We start from the raw sequence: 20,869 nt of genomic DNA, 5'->3' as shown, positions 1-20,869 counted from the left end.
AGAGTGGGGGTTCTGGGCTCCTCCTCTACATTCCCCCTTCTGGCTCCTCCTCTACACTGGAGCTTGTCCTCCACAAACACATTCCGTAAGCCTGCATTTGGTGCAGGGCCTGAATAGGGACCTTCCCTCCTTCTTGTCCTCTGTCATGGGCGGAGAGAGCGAAGTAGGTCCAAGATGGCCTTGTAAAATATTCGATGGATCTTCACCCTTGAGGGGCGTGGAACTTCACTGAAAAAGGGGTTCCCGCTGTCGGCAGATGAAGAAAAGAGCACACAGGCTTCTTTGAAACTAAAATGTAACTTTTTCCATTAAAAAACATGTGAAAATGGACAAATAGCTCAGAGAGCAAACTCGAGAACCCCCAACACTGAAGCGTGCAGTAAAAATCTGAAGATGGCTGCCAGAGGAGGAGCATAGGGAGATATCTGTCATTGGATGGGGGCAGTATGACCCAGAAGATAGTGATTGGTATGCAGCTGGAGAGCCTAACACTGTTGTGAAAGAAATTAATGCAGGAAAGCAGTCTGCATGCTAAAGCAGGACAGCGGCACCTGACTCTCAAAGGATATTCCATCCATATGTGCATATTTGAGTCACAATTTGCCATCACTTTACGGTTAGGGTGTTATCATAAATGAAATAAGCAGAAATGCCAGTGTGCATTATGTGCTCAGAAGGGTTGCAGGCTTGAATCACTGTCACAGATGAAAAAATGTGTGTTCATTCTTAAGTTCCCAAAATGCTCTTTGATTTTATGCAAAGCACCAAAGAGCTTACATTGGTGCTATTTGTCCTGCTCCTCTTTCTCACAGATGCTCTGATGGGTAATTTCAGGGATGGCTAACAATGCATAGTGGCTCCTGTTGGCCACCCAGCCCCCCATCAAAATAGAGGTAGCTGTGTGGTGCAAAGATCATAAGGGAGATTCATCCGACTGCAAACTCAAATAGGTGATTAATCAGGGTGCCTCAATGAGGGTGCAAAATATGAACCACACCTTGAAATCCATTGTTCCCCAGTCATCCCCCCCCCCCACACCAAGGAGCTGAAAGCAGGAAAAACATGTCAGGGATTAGTTAACACCTTGAGGCCTGTCTTTGATCAGCAAAAGCACATTTAAAATGACACCTTCTTTAGTTTGAAAAGACTGGTGCCTCCCAGGGGGAGGTGGTTAATAGCTAAAGATCAGCACAGGACAGGTAAAGGAGCTTCAACTACAGGCAGTAGTTTTTTTTTTGTTGCAAAGTGCACCAGAGTGAGCTTTATTTACAGGGCCACCTGAGTGCTGCGTGACCCAAAATACATGTTTGCAGGGTCACATGCCCCACCTTTAGGCCACGTCCGGCACAATTTGGCGATGCTTTCTTTGTAGAGCCACCCTCCCTCAATTTCGAATGCACTAACAGAACTGGCAATTACCAAATAAAATAAAAATATGTTGAAAGTTACAAGTAGGAAAAGTAAAGATTGACACACACAAAATGTAGCTGCAATAGCCACGGTAACACAATAGAACCACGCGCCCAAAACACAGCCACACAAAATGGCCATAAACGCCATGAGCTGCAAGAAACCCTAAGGAACCCAAAGACACCCTAAGGAAGCACGAGCCACGTGACTATCACGGCAAGCTACGCAGGCAAAGCCTTGGAAATTCTGTGAGATGGACATAAACTAGGCATTTTTAAAATGACTTCTCCATATACACCAAAATTTGCAAGTGGTTTAGTTAAACATGCACCTGGTCCAACCAAGTATGGGTTGGCATCCACTGTGTGCAGATTTGTTTGGATGGGCATTCACTGCTCCCATTGCACCAAACGACTGCTTCAAACCGAGGTTTGTGTGACAGGGGCCAGATTACAGAAACTTGGCACTGGTGCAAGTGCAAAATGTGCACGGTATTAGCACTAGGGCAAAGTTTGCCCTATTTTTAAAAACACTGGGAGACAATAAAAAACCATTGCATCTCGACAAGTACAGTTTGGCATATTAAAAGCAACAGGGCAAAAATTTCCCTAGTGCAAAAAAGATGCATTGTCACTACATGTTTGCACTAGAGAAAACTGCCCTAGTGCTAATACAAAATGGTATTAGCACTAGGGCAAACTTTGCACCGATTCAAAAATGTATCTTTTTAGCACTATGACAATTTTAGCACTGGTGCTTTTAATATGCCAAACTGTGCTTGTCTAGGTGCAAAGGCGATGCAAATTGTGCATTTTAAAACTGGTCAAAACTTCTAGCCACACAGTAAAGTAACTCCCCACACTGACCAAAAAAGTGGTCGCACTTTCACCCAAAAAACTGGCCCACACCTGTATTTTGCATTTTTGGTACGGCCCGGTGCCTATTGCCTTATAAACCGGTCTGAGCCTGGTGAGGGCGCCTGAACAAACATGAAGGCATTATTCTCCCTCTCAGATTAAAGAGGTCCAAAATATTTTACTGACTTTAAGTAAGCTAAGAATTAAGAAACCAAAAATAGCCCAGCTAAAACCTTTAGTTAAATAAATTATTAAATGGATCACTACAAAAAGAAAAGCATTTCTGACCAGCAGCAGTCTGGTTTAGCATAAGTGAGCACAACTCCCTCGACCCCAAGTGATAAAGGACCTGCACAATGATGATGTGGAAAAACATACATAACTCGGTGTACCCTTCTTCCAATGTGCAAGCGCAGGCGCTGACATGATATGCATCTTGTGAGGGTGGGCAGAAAGTGGTGGTCAAGACGGGGGGCACTACATGTACAGACTTGCAAAGAAGGGAGGTACCCTGTGATGGGTCTTGACGCTTTCAGCCACACTGTCAGAGAGGGATGCTTAAGAGTCAAGATAGTGGAGTGCCCAGAAGTTCAAGAGGGGAAGCAGAATTTCTTGATTCATGTTATCTGACACCATCAATGTTATGGTGGGTTTCAAAAAAGCATGAAAACCCCTTCACCCTGAACTAGGAGAGTGCAAAAGGCCATTTTAGCTAATAAATCACATACCAGACAGCGCCACCCAGTAGCCAGCTGTGGAATTCACCTCTGTTTCCGTGCCACTAAGTAATGCATTGTGGGTATACAAATTGAGAAGAAAGTTCCCATGATTGAACATCATCCTACACCCGGTGCGCAGGTGGTCCATGACTTGACAAAGCAGTCACCTGCCCCCTCCCCCACAATAAAGGAGGCCTGGCTGTGTGGGGGCGGCCACGCAAACAGCAGAGCCATGAATAACTTCTGAGCCTTGGTTTTCAGAACATTCCAATCCGCCAGACTGAAACCTAGACAGTCGGAACGCAAATGGCATATTAACTATGATCTTACGGATTAGGTTCAGTATAAAGCCTGTCTAACAGCTTATTCTAGCTGCAAGAAAATCATATTTTGCTCTAAAAATAGAATCCGCCTTGCATCAGCCTAAGGCTCCTTTTTCAGTTGTTAAATCTCTACCCTCTGCCACCGGATGTGCTCCTAGCGTTCGACCTACTCAGGAGCTGTGTGATTCTTTATCACAGTTTTTTATTCAAAAGATTGGGATTATTCGTGCTAATATTGTTGAGAGTTCCATCCTCCTGGCTTCTGTATCCAGCGGTGAAATCGCCCCCTATGTTGAGGACGTGAGTGGCTGTCATTCTAGTTGGTCCTCCTTCCCTCTTTTTTCTGAGGAGGTGGCCCGAAATGCTGTGTTTCAGATTACGTCTAGTGCTTCTTCGGACGTGGTACCACCGGAAGTCATGAAAGAGATCTCTGCTGATCTTCTAGGGGAGATCACAGCTGCTGTGAATTCCTCCTGCCAGTATGGATGTATACCCCCAGAATTAAAAGCTGACACTGTTATCCCACTTTTGAAGAAACCGTCTTTGGATCCTTCATTACCATCTAATTTCCGGCCTATTTCTCTTCTCCCTTTTCTGATGAAACTCTTGGAATCACTGGTCTCTCCTATTCTGTCTTCCTTTCTAGAATCCTCTGATTCTCTTGACCCGGTACAGTCAGGTTTTCACCCTGGCAGGGGCATAGAGAGTGTCTCTGTCCAGGACGACATGGCCATGCTGGTGTACGGGGATGCGGTCGGTGCCCTGATTTTATTACATCTGTCAGCGGCCTTCGACACTGTGGACCATCCTACCCTGCTCACATGCCTTACCCAGATTGGCATTCCGGGTCAAGTATTGGCCATGGTCTCTTCTTTTCCGGCCGATGGGTACCAATCTCTTTCCCTTCCTCCTTACACATCTAATTCTTGTCACCTTAGTTGCAGTGTTCCTCAGGGTTCTGCTTTGTCCTCCATTCTTTCCAACATTTACATTTTTATGCTGTTGCGTCTCATCCGCTCCTTCAGCGTAGGTGCTATTCTCATGCCGATGACACCCAGATCCTGATCCGTTTAGTTCTGGACGGTACTGAGGTGTTGTCGTGCCTGATGGCCATCGGGGAGTGGATGGGCCGCATCTGGTTGAATTTGAATGGGGACAAAAGGGAGGTGTTGGTAGTTGGTTCTCCCCCTGACCCTTCACTTTGGATTGCTTTGTTTTGGCCTGCATCTTTGGGTTCTCTCCGGTCCCTTCGGCGAAGGTGAGGAACCTAGGCGTGATGATGTCTGCCTCCTTGTCTATGGGTGCCCAAGTATCGGGTGTTTGCCTGTCTGGGCACTTCCATTTGAAAATCTCTAAAAAGATGCTCCACCTGATTCTGGTGGCACTACCTCCGCCGGTTGTGGCTGCTATGATACTGAGCCAACTGGATTACTGTAATTGTCTTTATCTGGCACAACCCAAGGGTATGGTGCACCAACTTCAGCGGCTTCAAAATCCGGCTGCTTGGGTGGCAATGGGGCACCGTTTGTGGCCCATATTTCCCCAGTGTTGCGTTCCCTCCATTGGCTTCCAGTGGCTCGGCATATACAATTTAAAGCGCTGTGTATTGTCCATCGGGCGCTACACTATCAGGGAGCAGAGTATCTTCGTACTAAGTTTGTGCATTATCTCCCTAACCGTTCGCTGTGTTCCGCATCCACCGTCCAGCTTTGCGTGCCCGCCATCCGGCTTGTACGTGTTGGAGGACAGGCTTTTTACATTGCTGCTGCTCAGTAGTGGAATGGCATCCCGCTTGAAATGAAGAACATGCAAAATCATTGGGTTTTTCGGAAAGCTTTAAAAGCACATCTTTTTTGATTACTGGAGTTGTTTGACTTCCCTTTTTACCTGGTTATTAGTTACTTGCCGGAGACCCAACTGATGAATATGTGTTCACTCTGGGTAATGATAAAGCAGGCAATAAAGGCATCAGCAGTGAGCAGTAGGCATGTTTCCATGGCAAAGTGAAATTCCATCTGGAGGTGCCAGATCAGACTACTTACACACATCTATGCAAGAGGCTGTGCTTTTTACTGCTACACCAGCTTCACCGTTCACCTTACTAACAATTCCAACCTCTCTAACAAATTCATAGTTATATAGTAACGCTTCTTTCTTAAATTGAAAACTACAAGTTGATGTCCATAACTTAACATGTTTCTTTTTTTGTTGGAATGGACCCTGTATTTAAATCATACATAACAATATAATGCATGACATAATAAAACAATGACTAAAAGCTAGTGACGTTACCTCACATATATAACCAAGAAGAGATATTAAAAACTTCTTGAATTGGCCCACGTCAGTGATATGCCCACCCATTCCCATCTTTAAGGCTCGTATCACATTACATTCTGGTACCTGGAGAGGTCCATTTGGGAAACATAAGGAACAAATAATGTACAATAGGGCTCTGAAATCTTTGTCTCTCCAGAAGTTTAAGACTTCAACTACCATCAGCCCTAGACAATGCTGAGGGATCATGGGAGTCACAGTCCAAAAGATCTGGGAGAGGCACAGATTGAAGATACCTGCTATATAATAATACAGAATGACGTGAGCTAAGACACCAATATTTGCAAAACATCTGAACCTTTCACCTGGACACCTGAGGAGCTTTGTTTCTGCATATTTTGTTGAAATTAGTATAAACAGTCAGCACTTTTATTGGATTAAGTCTTGGTTTCCCTTCGTACAGAGTACTGGGATATTTTAGATTGGCAGTATAGAGAACCACAAATCAAGTCTGAACAAGCACTGGCAAAGCCAATAGGCCTGGCTTTGGTAATGTTGCTTCTCCTTTGGGGGCTTTACAAAAAAAGAAATCGTATCCTCTAAATGTACAAAGCCAGACCTATTGGCTTTGCCAGTGCTTATCAGAATGTTTGGCATCATGGCCTAGGAGCATTGTAAAGATTTACATATCATGTCCCTAATCTATCATGGTCATGGTCTTTAACCACAGCCATAGACTTTGGTAACAACACTAATGATCACAACAAAATAACAAGCACAACTTAATGCAGCACAAAAAAGAAAACACATCAATGTCCCAACCATTAAAAAAACAAGCCAGCAAAACAGCACAAAGCAAGCACGAGACAACGCAAGTGTGCTGGGGATGCCCGCTCGCTTCTAGGCATAATCTGTCAAACCATTGTATATCATAATTTACATTAATATTCACTCGGTGCCCCTGGGGGTTTAGCCACATCTTATCTGGGCCCCTGTGGAAATGTAGGCCTGATTTATTTATTATTATGCCACAGAGTGATTGACACCCATTTTTGACTTACACCGTGCCATTCAAATGCATATAGAGATTGGCTCTTCCACGAGGAATTGGTCCTCCTGGAGACCCACCGGGATGACACCAATGTCTTCACTCTTCCCCACCTCACCTCACTCTTCACTGAAGGAGTCATCATCCACCAGTGCCCCTGGCAGACCCATGTGCCAATGGGTTGCTCAGTCCCGCATAAATGACATGAGCGACCACAGCAACTCATTACCTTCCAGGAGGGCTCCATGTATCGACCGTGAAGTGTTTTCCTTAACTGAACGCTCACGGAGCACTGCGTGTACTAGTGCTTCGGGTGACAACATATTTAAGGAAAACATATTTAGGTGCATATAGTGGCCGCATCCAACAGGGCGCACCTAAAAGAGACATGTGACCAAGGTGCTGCCCCGAACAGAGGCGGCTGAATGTCCTGCCTCGGTCCCCTGCTGCTCTCGCTTTTGCTGCGAGGGAATGGAAACGCTTCTCTCCGGCTTTAGCAGCTGATTCTGCCACCCCACACGCCATCTTAATGTTGCTTATTGTGTTAGACCATGGGTGCACAACATCCGGCCCGCGGGCCAGTTGCGGCCCGCCACGCCGTTTTGTCCGGCCCAGAAGACAACAAAGACTTTCCTAATGGAGGGCGGCCCACAAGCAGCATCGGCCGCCCTCCATTAGGAAAGTCTTTTTTGTCTTCCGGGCCGGACAAAACACTGGCCCTCATTGGTTCAGTGCACACGAACCACGCAGCTCCTACGAGCCACATAGTGCGTGTGTGCTGCACCAATGGAGTGCCAGCACTACGGCTGGCGTGGCCAGTAAGGCTTGATGCCGGAAGGCATTTCAGCCTTGCTTGCCACGCCAGCCGTAGTGCCAGAAGCCACGTCAGCGTTCCAGCACGTCTGGGTAAGTACATGGTGGGGGTGGGAGGGGCGGCAGTAGGTTTGTGTGTGTGTGTCTGTCTGTCTGTCTGTCTCGGGTCCGTCCTGACTGTGTTTTTTGTTTTTGTATGTATGTTGAGATGCAGAGGTGGGGGTGTGTGTCGGGTGTGTTTGTATTAGTATGTCTGCAGTGTATGTTGAGATGCGGGGGTGGGGGGTGTGTCGGGTCTGCTTGAATGTGTTTGTGTGCAAGTGCAGTGTGTGTTGAGATGCGGAGGGGTTGTGGGGGTCGGGTCTGCCTGAATGTGTTTGTGTGCAAGTTCAGTGTATGTTGAAATGCGGGGGTGGGGTGTGTGTCGGGTCTGCCTGAATGTGTTTGTGTGCAAGTGGATTGTGTGTTGAGATGCGGAGTGGGGGGGGGGGTCGGGTCTGCCTGAATGTGTTTGTGTGCAAGTTCAGTGTATGTTGAGATGCGGGGGTGGGGTGTGTGTCGGGTCTGCCTGAATGTGTTGGTGTGCAAGTGCAGTGTGTGTTGAGATGCGGGGGTGGGGTGTGTGTCGGGTCTGCCTGAATGTGTTTGTGTGCAAGTGAAGTGTATGTTGAGATGCTGGGGGGGGGGGTTGGAGGGGTCGGGTCTGCCTGAATGTTTGTTGTTGTTGCGTGCACGTTCAGTGTATGTTGAGATGTGGGGGTGGGGGTCCGGGTCTGTATGCGTGCATGCTTGTGAGTTTGTTTGGTGAGTTGGGGGTGGGGGGTTCGGGTCTGTATGGGTGCATGGTGTATGCTTGTGGGTTTGTGTGCTGAGTTGGGGGGGAGGTTCGGGTCTGTATGGGTGCATGGTGTATGCTTGTGGGTTTGTGTGCTGAGATGGGGGTGGGGGGTTCGGGTCTGTACGGGTGCATGGTGTATGCATGTGAGTTTGTATGGTGAGTTGGGGTGGGGTCTGCATGGGTGCATGGTGTATGCTTGTGAGTTTGTGTGCTGAGTTGGGGGTGGGGGGGTTCGGGTCTGTATGGGTGCATGGTGTATGCTTGTGGGTTTGTGTGCTGAGTTGGGGGTGGGGGTTCGGGTCTGTATGGGTGCATGGTGTATGCTTGTGGGTTTGTGTGCTGAGTTGGTGGTGGGGGGTTCGGGTCTGTATGAGTGTATGGTGTATGCTTGTGGGTTTGTGTGCTGAGTTGGGGGTGGGGGGTTCGGGTCTGTATGGCTGCATGGTGTATGCTTGTGGGTTTGTGTGCTGAGTTGGGGGTGGGGGGTTTGGGTCTGTATGGGTGCATGGTGTATACTTGTGAGTTTGTATGGTGAGTTGGGGGTGGGGTCTGTATGGGTGCATGGTGTATGCTTGTGAGTTTGTGTGCTGAGTTGGGGTGGGGGGGTTCGGGTCTGTATGGGTGCATGGTGTATGCTTGTGGGTTTGTGTGCTGAGTTGGGGGTGGGGGGTTTGGGTCTGTATGGGTGCATGGTGTATGCTTGTGGGTTTGTGTGCTGAGTTGGGGGTGGGGAGTTCGGGTCTGTATGGGTGCATGGTGTATGCTTGTGGGTTTGTGTGCTGAGTTTGAGGTGGGGGGTTCGGGTCTGTATGGGTGCATGGTGTATGCTTGTGGGTTTGTGTGCTGAGTTGGGGGTGGGGGGTTTGGGTCTGTATGGGTGCATGGTGTATACTTGTGAGTTTGTATGGTGAGTTGGGGTGGGCTCTGTATGGGTGCATGGTGCATGCTTGTGAGTTTGTGTGCTGAGTTGGGGGTGGGGAGGGGTTCGGGTCTGTATGGGTGCATGGTGTATGCTTGTGGGTTTGTGTGCTGAGTTGGGGGTGTGGGGTTCGGGTCTGTATGGGTGCATGGTGTATGCTTGTGGGTTTGTTTGCTGAGTTGGGGGTGGGGGGTTCCGGGTCTGTATGGGTGCATGGTGTATGCTTGTTAGTTTGTATGCAGGGGTGGGGGTTTGGGGTCTGTATGAGTATGTATGCATGGTGCATGCTTGGTGGCATGGGGCATAGTGTTTGCTTGAGGGGTGGGTGTCTTGGGGCATAGTGTTTGCATGAGGGGTGGGTGTCTTGGGGCATAGTGTTTGCATGAGGGGTGGGTGTCTTGGGACATAGTGTTTGCATGAGCGGTGGGTGTCATGGGGCATAGTGTTTGGTCGGGGTGTGGGGGCTATGGGGCATAGTGTTTGCTTGAGGGGTGGATGTCTTGGGGCATAGTGTTTCCATGAGGGGTGGGTGTGATGGGGCATAGTGTTTGGTTGGGGAGTGGGGGCCATGGGACATAGTGTTTCCATGAGGGGTGGGTGTCTTGGGGCCTAGTGTTTGCATGAGGGGTGGAGGCCATGGGGCATAGTGTTTGCTTGAGGGGGGGCTATGGGGCATATTGTTTCATAAAAATTAGGGGTTGAAAAAGCCTCCTGCCACGCCACGCCCCACCGCACCTACCGCCCCACCCACATTTACTTTTCCGGCCCACTATAGCCATCATGTAGGGTACTTTCGGCCCTCTGTCAAAATCAGTTGTGCACGCCTGTGTTAGGCTCACAAGGATTCAATGCATTGCCAGTTTATCCAAGATGCAAACGTGCTGGCCTGCAGCTTGCAGGCAGGTCTCTGCAGCAGGTGCCTCAACCTGCCGAGGTACATTATAAATTACATTTAAAGTATCTATTCTGATGGTTTGCAAACAGAAAAGACACTTCCTGTCCGAAGAACAAGTGAAAGAAAGAGTGTGATACGTGAAACTGTAACTCTAGAGGCGAGAGCAGAATAAACTAAAAAAAATATGGATGCAGGACTTTGAATTAATCATTGCCACCATCACTGCTTTAGTGAGCCTGCCATCCCACAATTGACAGCATGTCCGCACCATTCCAGAACCATTCATAAGCATATGACCCATGGTGCTGCCACCAAAAGCTGCAGACACGCCCCCTCCGCATGGGAAGACAGGCAACCCCAGCCACGCTTCTGGGCCCAGGGCTGATTAGCAGAAGACGCAAGGGTGGGCTCTCCAGAGCAATGCTGCTGCTTCCGACTGATTCAGACAGAGCCTTCAATCCGTCCATTTTTGCTTTTATTTTGTCGCAGTAAGTGTGTGCTCAGACGTGGTTTCCTTGCTTGCTGCACCAGAGGAATCGGCAGCACCGCACTGATGGGCCCACAAGGCTGTGCCTAGAGAAGGTCAAGGCTCGGATGCTATGGGCGGCTTTTAGCTCTTCCTGTACATACTTGAGGGTGTCTGCGGTGCTTAATTTGAAAAAAAGAAATGCCAGGGCCCCAATATGTTTTATCACATCTGTGAGACTGTGGGTGGGCACCACTACTGCCACCACGCATAGCTGCTCCCCACAGTGGTAACATATTTGGGAGTACACTACAGTTCACACCTGCTCATTGGGTGCACTGATGCACTGACTATCACCACTTCATAATTAAAAGGAGTTTGGGACAACAAGTGCGGGCGCTCAAAAAATGAGTGCCAGGGCTGAGCCCTAGCAAACACCCCTGCCAATTAAGCACTGGGTGTCTGATTGAGCTAACTAGAATGTATCCTTGTTTGTATGGAAGCCTGCCCTTCCAGCAGTTGTCATGGTTTGGCTTGAAAAATACTACTGAGCTCCATAAGGTTTCCGGAACTGTCTGCAGAGTCCGAAGCCAGGCAGGATCTATCTTGGCTGTTGCGACACGTGTCTGGAAGCCTGCATGATGCAACTCCCTTCCCGACTGCACCCAGATTAAAAACAAACTGGAGACAGGCCTGCACCAGCCCAACGTGATGGCACCACCAGTGAGTGGCACTCTGCGCCACTGCTTTAACAGAACTTGCTTTTCCCTCGTGAAACCAGCAGTTTACACACTAGCTTCTGGGTGCTTGTATTGGCGAGAGGGACATTGAACATGGAGGTTTCCCATTAATTTCACTACTCGATTTTGAAGGGCAAGTGCTCACATAGTGATATTCTAAAACATGGAAAAGAGTTTGTTCTAAATGCAGTGTCAGCCTTCACATGTGTTTCAAATAATACCTGCCCTTTTAATCCAGTAATGGGTATTGCGCCCACAAGACAGTGTACTGTGGGTCTTGAGGTTGTGGATTTATAAGGAGAAAACCAGGACTCAAAGCCCAGTAGTTCAAAGCTGCAATGAGAAAAAGAAGCCCAGGACTATCTATTAGAGATGATGGAGTCACTCAAAGCACAAAGAATGGACAACAACTGGTGGGCCAAGCGACCCTCAGATTATTCATGAATGGGGAAAAGTGCTGCTGGTGATGAGTGAGAAAATTAACACCTGCCTCTAGGGGACGTCATTTCACCAAAATGCCAAGGGTAGCAGAAGTGACATCACACAACCCTTGACCTCTGTTGACATCACAGGACGTGATGTCATTTGACCCATCCCCCCTCCCACGTGACATCATGGGAAGTGATGGCATGCAACCTTTCACCCCTTGACAAAACAGGAAGTGCCAGCACATAGCATTGTTCCTCAGTACACTCAGAAAAATATGGTTACGATATCACTGTAATATGATATACATTTCATACAAGAATGGATGGAATAATACCATTATTGCGCCTCGAGAACTCTGACTGCCGAAAAGCCAGACTTCTTTTTTCTGACCCCCTTTACACCACATACATATGTGGGAGGGAGGTATGGGGTATAATCAAAAGATGGGTGCTGCATGGGGTCTCCCCGCATATATAGGTGGTGTAAAGGGGGTCGGAAAAAAGAAGTCGGAATTTTTGGCAGACAGAGTTGTGGGGGGTTCGCAGAAATGACATAGATTTGAATGGATCACCATGTGTAGTGTTAATATTGTATACAGGCCTATATTACCAAATTGCTGCCGTAAGCGGACATCCAACACAACAACCTGGACTATTGTACATCACTCAGGCTAAACGGCAAACAGACAGAGCATCTCGAAGAGGCCTAAACCCCAAAGTGCAGGCATTCAGCGCATGCCAAGTGTCTGGCCACAGACTGGAAACAGACACTGACCAACACAAGTCCAACCAGAAGACAATCATAGGCTGTACCAGTTCATGCTTTTGTGAGCACTGCAGCCGGCTACTCTTTCTAGTCTCTGCTTATCAGTATCCATGGTGGGACGAGCTTTAGTGAGTTGGGAAACCATTTAACACCCATGAGAACTTTTTTTGCTTCACCAAACATCACCAAGCCATTAGACATATCATTAATAAAGGAAGAACTGAGAATGATGGGGCAGCTTATTGGGCGAACCATGCAGTCCGATTGATGTGAAGAGATTGCAAATGTGGTGACTGGACCAAAATATGAGACAATCGGTGATCCGACCAATGATGCTCTGGCTTATTCATAAGGCAATAACACTAAGACATGAACACTGTCACTAAAGCGTGTTCAATACTTGTCAAAATGTCGTCATATTGAATTAAGCAAAAGAAACATAAACGTGTTTCGATAAATAAAAACGCTTCTTTTTAATTTCTTTGGAAGGCGTTGCCAAGAGTAGCGTTGAACGAGAACTAAGGGTCATCAAAGGTCTTTAAGGCCACATCAGAAGTGTAGTAGTGCTGACCCTGGGCTTCAGTGAATATGTATTTTCCAGGTAAGTGGAGTGTAAAACCTTTCTTGTAATGTGTGGTGCCGGGACACCAGCTGAGTTGAGAGAATGGCGGTTGAAGGTAAGGCAAGTTTACCTTCAGATGCGGGAGAATTCATTGTGTTGTACGTGCAGAAAACTATGTATTTTTGTCCTGCTCACCTGGAATGCGTGGTTCAAATGGGAGGGGTGCATGGGGCCATGCACAGCTCTCCATGAGCTGACAGGACACCGGGGCGGCGTGCATAACGAGGGTGAGATAGATATGTGTAGTCTCCCCTCGTGTGAATGCAATGTGCTGGCTCAGAGGCAGGGAGAATGAAGCTGCAATCACAACACAGCAACACTTCAGTGGAATGAGTTTTCCCGGCGTGCTTACTCAGTGTCAAGCATGTGGTGCGTTGTTACAAGCCGGAGGCATATAGTAATTGCATGGATCCCTTTTCATTTAATGACAGTCTCTGTCAGCAGGGCTGTGAAAGGGGATGTTGGATTCACGTTAGAGAGGTATCCCTCGGTCAGGTAATGTGCTCTTATGTTGAACAGATGTAGAATGATGCGTACAGTGTTAGAGGTTGGGAGTATGTCGTAAGTTATAGTTGCCAAGTGGCCTCCTGTTATGTTGGGCACGGGCAACTGCAGCCAGTACTGGTATTTCAGCTGACAGCTTTTTCCATCCTGGCGCTTGCACTTTCTCCTTTCGTATGCCCGTCCAGCCGTCCCAATCACAGTTTGCAAAGCCATTCTGGCTCCAAGAAATAAAACAAGACTTGGCAGCAACAACTCCATTACACTTACCATCTTGCCAGCATCAGCAGACCTAAGAGATAGTCAACGCAGACTACCGAGGGGGATCATGTGACCCACCCCATGTGACCAGGCAGGAGCCCTGTGGCACAGGCTCTTAGTCCCAACACTCGCAACGCAGTCACCAATGACCGCAGCCCAGCTTCAGTTTTTGTAAAAAAATCAAATTAAAAAAAATACGTTTTTGAAATTCAGGATTCTTAGATATGTTTGGCAGTGGTGAGATTTCCTGATTGACAGCTCATAATACAAGGTGTGGCAAGTATGCATTGATGAGTCCTGCCCTGGTACCTCAGGTGGCTGTATAGAGACACCAGCTGTGAGTGCATCTGGATAGAGCAGAATGTGGGCAGGGGTAAGTTATTATCAACGCTTGTGGTGGAGCTGCTCTGCTCAGGGAGATCAAACGTTGGTTCAGGTTGAAATTAACATTTACCAAGGTGCACATAGCGTCTGCCAATCCTGCGAGGGCGCCACCTATGTGTTCTGTTGTTTCTCATGTACACGTATCAACCAATGGTGTTGTTCACATTCTTCTGTGTTGGTAATGACAACTTGCATTGCATTATCTCCCCTGGAGCACCAGAGAGTGAATGCGGCCCAGTGCAGCCTTTACTGTTTCACAACCACCTGCTTCAAAGGGGCAAACTAGGCCAAAACAATGACTACCTTCTCGGTCACTTTACGATCCAAAATATATGAATATTAATCAACATATAAGGTCATGATGTGTTAAAAAAGTACAAAAAAATGCATTCAACACAATATACTTTTTTACCACAGTCTTCTAACTCTCCTTACTACCAGCTCCTATATGTACACTCTGGACAGTTATTAATATCATAAAACATTTCACAATATTTTCAGAGGCAAACTTCATAATAACGAATACGCACAAAAGCACTCCCCACTTCAGAACTTCAAGGTATAATCACCAGATTTGAGTTCATTCGTTGCGTTCTATTTGAATGTTTCGGCCCCCTAGGCATTGCACTGGGCTGTCTTTAGGGTGATCTGACAGAGTTTCCAGGGTAATTATGCAGTAACTGGTCACCTTACCTACTATTTCACTGGACATTCCTGGTTAGCTGGCATCTCTGGCTAAGGCTGCCTAGATAATCAATGTGTTGGTGGACATGACACTCTTATGCCTATTAAATGTGGCCGCGACTCTTTGCCTGCAAGTCCCCTAGTCCCCTGATGCACCTAGGTGCTTGCATGCACAAAGACACTGGCTGGGAGATCAAGGGACCCACAGGTAACTCCTCCGCGCCTCTGTAAGGGACCCACTGGTAACTCCTCCGCGCCTCTGTAAGGGACCCACGGGTAACTCCTCCGCGCCTCTGTAAGGGACCCACGGGTAACTCCTCCGCGCCTCTGTAAGGGATCCACGGGTAACTCCTCCGCGCCTCTGTAAGGGACCCACGGGTAACTCCTCCGCGCCTCTGTAAGGGACCCACGGGTAACTCCTCCGCGCCTCTGTAAGGGACCCACGGGTAACTCCTCCGCACCTCTGCAAGGGACCCACGGGTAACTCCTCCGCGCCTCTGTAAGTGATGGGCAAGTTCCTGGTACTTGAATATATAAATGGATACCTAAGAGAATCTGTCAACCAGATCACTAAGGCCTGATTTACACTGCGTTTCTAAGTGGGATTGCGCCCTTGTAACGCGCTTTTGTAAACCAGGCCCATAGTCTGTAGTTGGAGAGTTGTGAGCTTCACATGGAGCATGAGCATGGAAAAGAAAGGTTGCCCAGAAGTATTCTTCAGCCAGATCGGATCAGAAAGATTCGTAAATCCACAATAAAACTGCGTTCTTGAACTTTAGGGCCAACATTTAAAACAATTGCCAAAGAGGTCTATTATAGGGTCACTGTGACGGACACATGCTAGCCTGGAGAAGATGTCCTCGATTGAATGCACCTGAATAGCTGTGAAAAACATTCATGTCTCCTGCTCACTGTTTCCTCCCATTTGATGCCAGACTAAACACGCTGTGTTCTGCGACTGATTTGGTCGTCACTATTTTTTGTGGTGTTAGCTCGCTTGGTGTGGCTTCTTTTTTAATGGGCATGCTCTCCACGCCATGTCTGCACCCCACCTATATTAACAGAGCATCAATAACATTATGCATGGCCAATGACCTTGCTTTGAATCAGTAAATGATTAGACACGGTGTTATAATCGCAACATTCAGGCAGCAATGCATGTTTTTTCTAAGAGCCATCAATTTCACAACCACTCATTTGGGAGAGGTCTCTTTTGCTCAATCACACCTTTTGTCCTTGGACGGACACATACATGGAATTGTTAAGGTGTGAACCAAAGGACTAAAACATGGTTGTACATTCTTTTCACGGTGTCTTAAATATGAATGCATGTAGCACAGACCATTATTCCCCTTATTTCTTTTTTTGAGGGGGCTGTTGGGCATATTTTTCTTCTCTGTTTATTTTGAGGAGGGGAAACGCAACATACCCCCACACCTCATCTTGTATTTTGGGCCCAATTTGATCTGGCCTTTTGTCTTTACTCACAAAGTTCCTGAGGATTTTTAAATACATTTCTGCTTTTAGTATATATGGTTCCCCAATCGTTCAGCCGTAGTTCAATAGGAGAAACGCCAATTTGTGTTCCTCATGGTTAACTATAACCCTTTTGGCATCATTACTGTCTGCCATAAAGATAATTTAGCAGGATTCAGTACTGTGGCAGAGTGCGGGCCCGGCAGAGTACTCTGCAGAAGATAGCAGAGTTTAACACCATTGGGGATCATAGGGGCTTACTTACAATGGCACAGGATGGCCTCCTTCACTTGTCTATTTAAACAGTGAGTAGGAGGAGACAGAACAGAACAGAAGTGTGTTCTGTGCAACCCTTGGGTTTATGACCCTGGGGGATATTGGGTGGTTGAACTGGAGGATCTATGGGGCTGCGAACTAAAACACTAGAGACAGCATGTTGGCAAACATTATCAGGAAAGACATTACACCAAGGACATGCAAGGGTGTACCTACCGTAGTAGGACGTTGTGTCCAAGTCCAGTTACCTAATATAAACAAAACACAGTTCATGTTTACAGAGTCTTGATTGGTTCTCTCTAAGTCACTCACAGTTCCAAGGTGTTAACATTCCCATGGGATGCGTGGCTCAGGCAGAGGGAAATGCATAGTTGGCCTGTTTGTGAAAAAAAAAGAGGCAGTAACTGCGGCCACAGGGATCACAACTGCGACCCCTGGTGACCCCCAAATGACAACCATGCTAGCTCTCCTGATGCCAGCAGTTAGTTTATTTGAGTCGAACGTTGTTACAAAGCCAGGGTCTGCAAGCTGTGCTCTCCAGACGTTTTCGACTACGACTCCCATGATCCCTCACCATTGACTAGGCTGGCTAAGGCGGACGGTAGTTGTATTCCAAAACATCTGAAGAGCCAAATGTAGCTCTCTACCTGTTATACATGGACTAAATTAAGAGGGAGACATAGGGTAGGACAATTCAAAAATGCTAAAACGCAAATATACAGTAGGGCAAAGTGTTTACAAATAAAAATAATGAATAGCATGGAATGTCAGGCGTCAATATGATCTGATGCTTTTAAATATTTTAGGGAATGTGCCAGTGAGCAACACCTTTTCAGCATCCCAGTGGGGTTCCATTTCCACTGCTGGACCAAGACCATGGATTGTAAGAATGCGTCTGCAACTTGTAGCTCTCCAGATATTTTGGACTATGACTCCCATGATTCCTCACCATAGACTATGCTGGTAAGGGTTAATTGGAGTTGTGGTCTAAGACATCTGCAGAGCCCAAGGTTGCAGACCTCTGTATCATTATATGATCATGTTTTCAGCTGCCACTGCAACCCAATTTTGTATTTCTCACTGTCCAAGAAGCGTGCATGTATGCTCCAAATATTGGCCTGCTCTGCCTGGTCAACAGGGCCAAAGAGATTGCAAGGCTCAATGGTGTTCCATTAAGTTTTGGTGTTGCATCCAGCAGCAAGCTGCTTCCTTCTGGCTGCTTCTGAGCCCTTTGGGAGACTTTAGCTTGCGGCAATGCAAGTAAAAAGCACGATCCAGATACTGTTGAGGCAAACACAGTGAGACTCAATGCACCACATGATGGACGGGTACACCACCTCCGTCTGCCATTTTCCTTTTGGGACTCGACTGGTGCTGTGAAGCTAAGGCTTTAAGATTTTCTGCAACTCATATTTGTTTAACCACAGACTCCTCCGCAAACTCCCTAAACCACAAGGACAAAGTTTCATGTCCTGGCTGATCCACCCTGGGGGCGCTGAAGGCTTCTGCAGATGGCAAACTAGAACCAACTGGCCCAATCTCACTGAGGCCTTCCAGCCAAAGGGAAAAGCGGTCAGGTGGAAACTATGTTTTAACTGTTTAAGCTCTGAAAGCTACTTACTGGTGCAGTTCCATGCAGGGAGCTGGGCGTCAGGTCGGTAGAAGCCGTGGAGGCACGGGCAGCTCAGTGAGCCCTCGCTTATACTGTGACTGTTTGCAGGGCACTTCTGGCAGGTCCCATTTCCTGGCTCCGACTTAAAGAACCCAATTTTGCAGGCTAGAAAAGAGCAGAAACACATGGCCGGGAGAAGGTAGAGTTAAGCTGAGCCCTTCAATTCACTGGCATTCATAGCATTTCCCACAGTGCATCTGGCAGTCCCTGCATTTCCCACAGTGCATCTGGCATTCCCTGCATTTCCCACAGTGCCTCTGGCAGTCCCTGCATTTCCCACAGTGCATCTGGCAGTCCCTGTGGCTGGGAGAAGCTGGAACTGCCAGGGCAGTGATTTCAGCAATGTCAGAGGGCCTACACCAGAAAAAACAGCGGCTCCCTTAATGAGCAATACTACAGCCCTTCTTTCTACACCATTTTCTCGATTACACTCTTCTGGGAGGGACAGGGCTGCAATAGCTCGGTGCTGCCGTACAACCCTCCCGCCTACACAGTTAGCTAGAACAAGGGTTGGTAGCCCTTAACTCTATGGATGTTTGACTACAATTCCCATCAGCCCCAGCCAGCATGACCAATGAAGAGAGATCATAGGAAGCCTAATCCAAAACTCCTGTAAAGACCATGGTTATAGGTCCCTGCACTAGAGGAACCTGCAAGTAAAGGCATAGATCTATGGACTCACAACTCTGCTTGCCAAACCAGCCAACCCCTTAAATGCCCTCTCCAGGAATAGCTAAGAACCATGGATACTATCATGTTCTACAACCAGGTTTCCCCCAACTTTCCCCACAGTTTCTTCTTCAGGGAAATGTTAAGTGCTGTTCTTTGGGAGTTGAGGACGGATGCACCAGAGTATCTCACGTATCAGGCCTACTTTGCATCAGACACTCAAAAGTTACCTTTGCAGGCCCTCTCACGCTCTTCAAAACCTGCCAGGCAACTGCAGACCTCGGTGGGAGCCCTCCACTGTCCGTCCTCTCCACACAGCCGCCGTGGCTTTCCCTTTGTTTCTGAATTCTCCACGCAGTGCCCCGCCACATTCTCAGAACCACCAGGAACTACTGGGTAATGTGCTAGTCCCACCACCTCTTGCTGGCACTGGCGATAGTAGACCCGCGTAGAAGCCAAGAAGAAGCAGGGCCCACGGTACCGAAATCCCAGGTAGAAGCTTTCCTTTGACACCAGCCCCAGGGGTTGCTGCACCACAAAATTCAGCCAATCCCGGATCTTGGCGAAGTCAATGCTCTTGCACAGGTACTCCCCAGGAAAGCGTCTACTAAGGACGATGGGTATTGTGAACTCTGGGATTTGGCGCCACAGTCTAAGCAATGCAGGATCTATTTCAGTCAGGTGGATGGTAAGGCTCGCCTCCAAAGACTGTCCGTGACCTCCTACCTCGCAGCCGCCTTCCTCTTCAAGGGCAAAGGCAAAATCCAAGTAAAGGTGCCGCGCAGCCCCACACCGGATAGGTGGAGTCCATAACTCTATTGTGGCATTGCGGTACTGTGGAGTGCAGGCCTGGTATGTCTGGTGGTGGTACTTGGCTGCCAGCGGGATTCGGGTCTCTTGCCACTGGAAAAAAAAGGGAGGAGAAAAGCAAGAATTGTGAGGTTAGGAAATGGTCTGCAAGTCCGAGGAAGGCTTAAGATACCCAAAAGTGGACTTAAGGAATATGGCGCCTTTAATCTAAAGATTAACAAGCATTAGCAGAACTACTATGTCTGGCTTCGTAATGACTTTTATACGCGGCTACCCATTTGCCATGGCCACATTGTTTAACCACTGAAACGGTGCCTGCCACACAAATAAGTACGAATAGTGTTGAAAACACAAATAACAATGTAATGTAACACAACAGTGCAAACACGTCAATGTACATAGCAACAGGAAAAGAAAATGAACTCTTAAAAGAAACATTCAACAAATCTCTCCCCAACCTAAACAGTTCCATCTACCACTATAACAGAGCTTTAACCTTGATGCACTTGATCTGCTGCTAGGAGCAGCTGGTTGACACCAGTGCACTTTGTATCTTGAAGAGTTCTGTCAGAGAGCTGATTCTCTCTCTGACAGACCTAAAAATGGGTTTACAAACACACATGCCTTACTTTTTGACACCGAGTCTCAACTCTCAGACACAGGTGTTTAGACAGGCTCGGATTACATTTTAACACATACATGTAAACAAATATGTTGTTTGTGTATTATTGGTCATTTATAAATAGGCACCCTGGTTTACTGTTTTTACTGATTTTCACACATATAGACGGAAATCACTCTGATTGCTTTCAGTTTTTATTGGTAAATAAAATGGAACAAGGCGGAAAGTCACGTGTATTAATTAGGTCTTAAGGTTGTCAATTATACATTGCAGGCCAATATCTGTGGAAAGCATCACAATGGAGAAGTTAAAAAGTGATTTATTTCACTTTGAAATTGTTAAAAGTACTACAAAGATGTCTATCATGTCAGCATAAGGCGCAGCTGTTCATTT

General features: G+C 47.3%; 1 protein-coding gene across 2 annotated transcripts in view; it reads right to left on the bottom strand.

Moving 5' to 3' along the window:
- The window catches only part of LOC138567045 (tyrosine-protein kinase receptor UFO-like), a 254,020-nt gene that overhangs the window by 72,837 nt on the left and 160,314 nt on the right, over positions 1 to 20,869 (bottom strand). For both annotated transcript variants that reach the window (XM_069644873.1, XM_069644874.1), the window contains 2 exons: positions 19,275 to 19,947; positions 18,325 to 18,480 (listed from right to left, as the gene is read on the bottom strand). In XM_069644873.1, coding sequence (XP_069500974.1) covers positions 18,325 to 18,480; positions 19,275 to 19,947 — 829 coding nt within the window. The remainder of the gene's footprint in view (positions 1 to 18,324; positions 18,481 to 19,274; positions 19,948 to 20,869) is intronic.

Source organism: Ambystoma mexicanum, chromosome 2p, assembly GCF_040938575.1.
Source record: "Ambystoma mexicanum isolate Mex_15411 chromosome 2p, UKY_AmexF1_1, whole genome shotgun sequence".
NCBI lineage: Eukaryota > Metazoa > Chordata > Amphibia > Caudata > Ambystomatidae > Ambystoma > Ambystoma mexicanum.
Note: the sequence above shows the minus strand (reverse complement) of the source record. Positions and strands in the feature narration are given on the sequence as shown.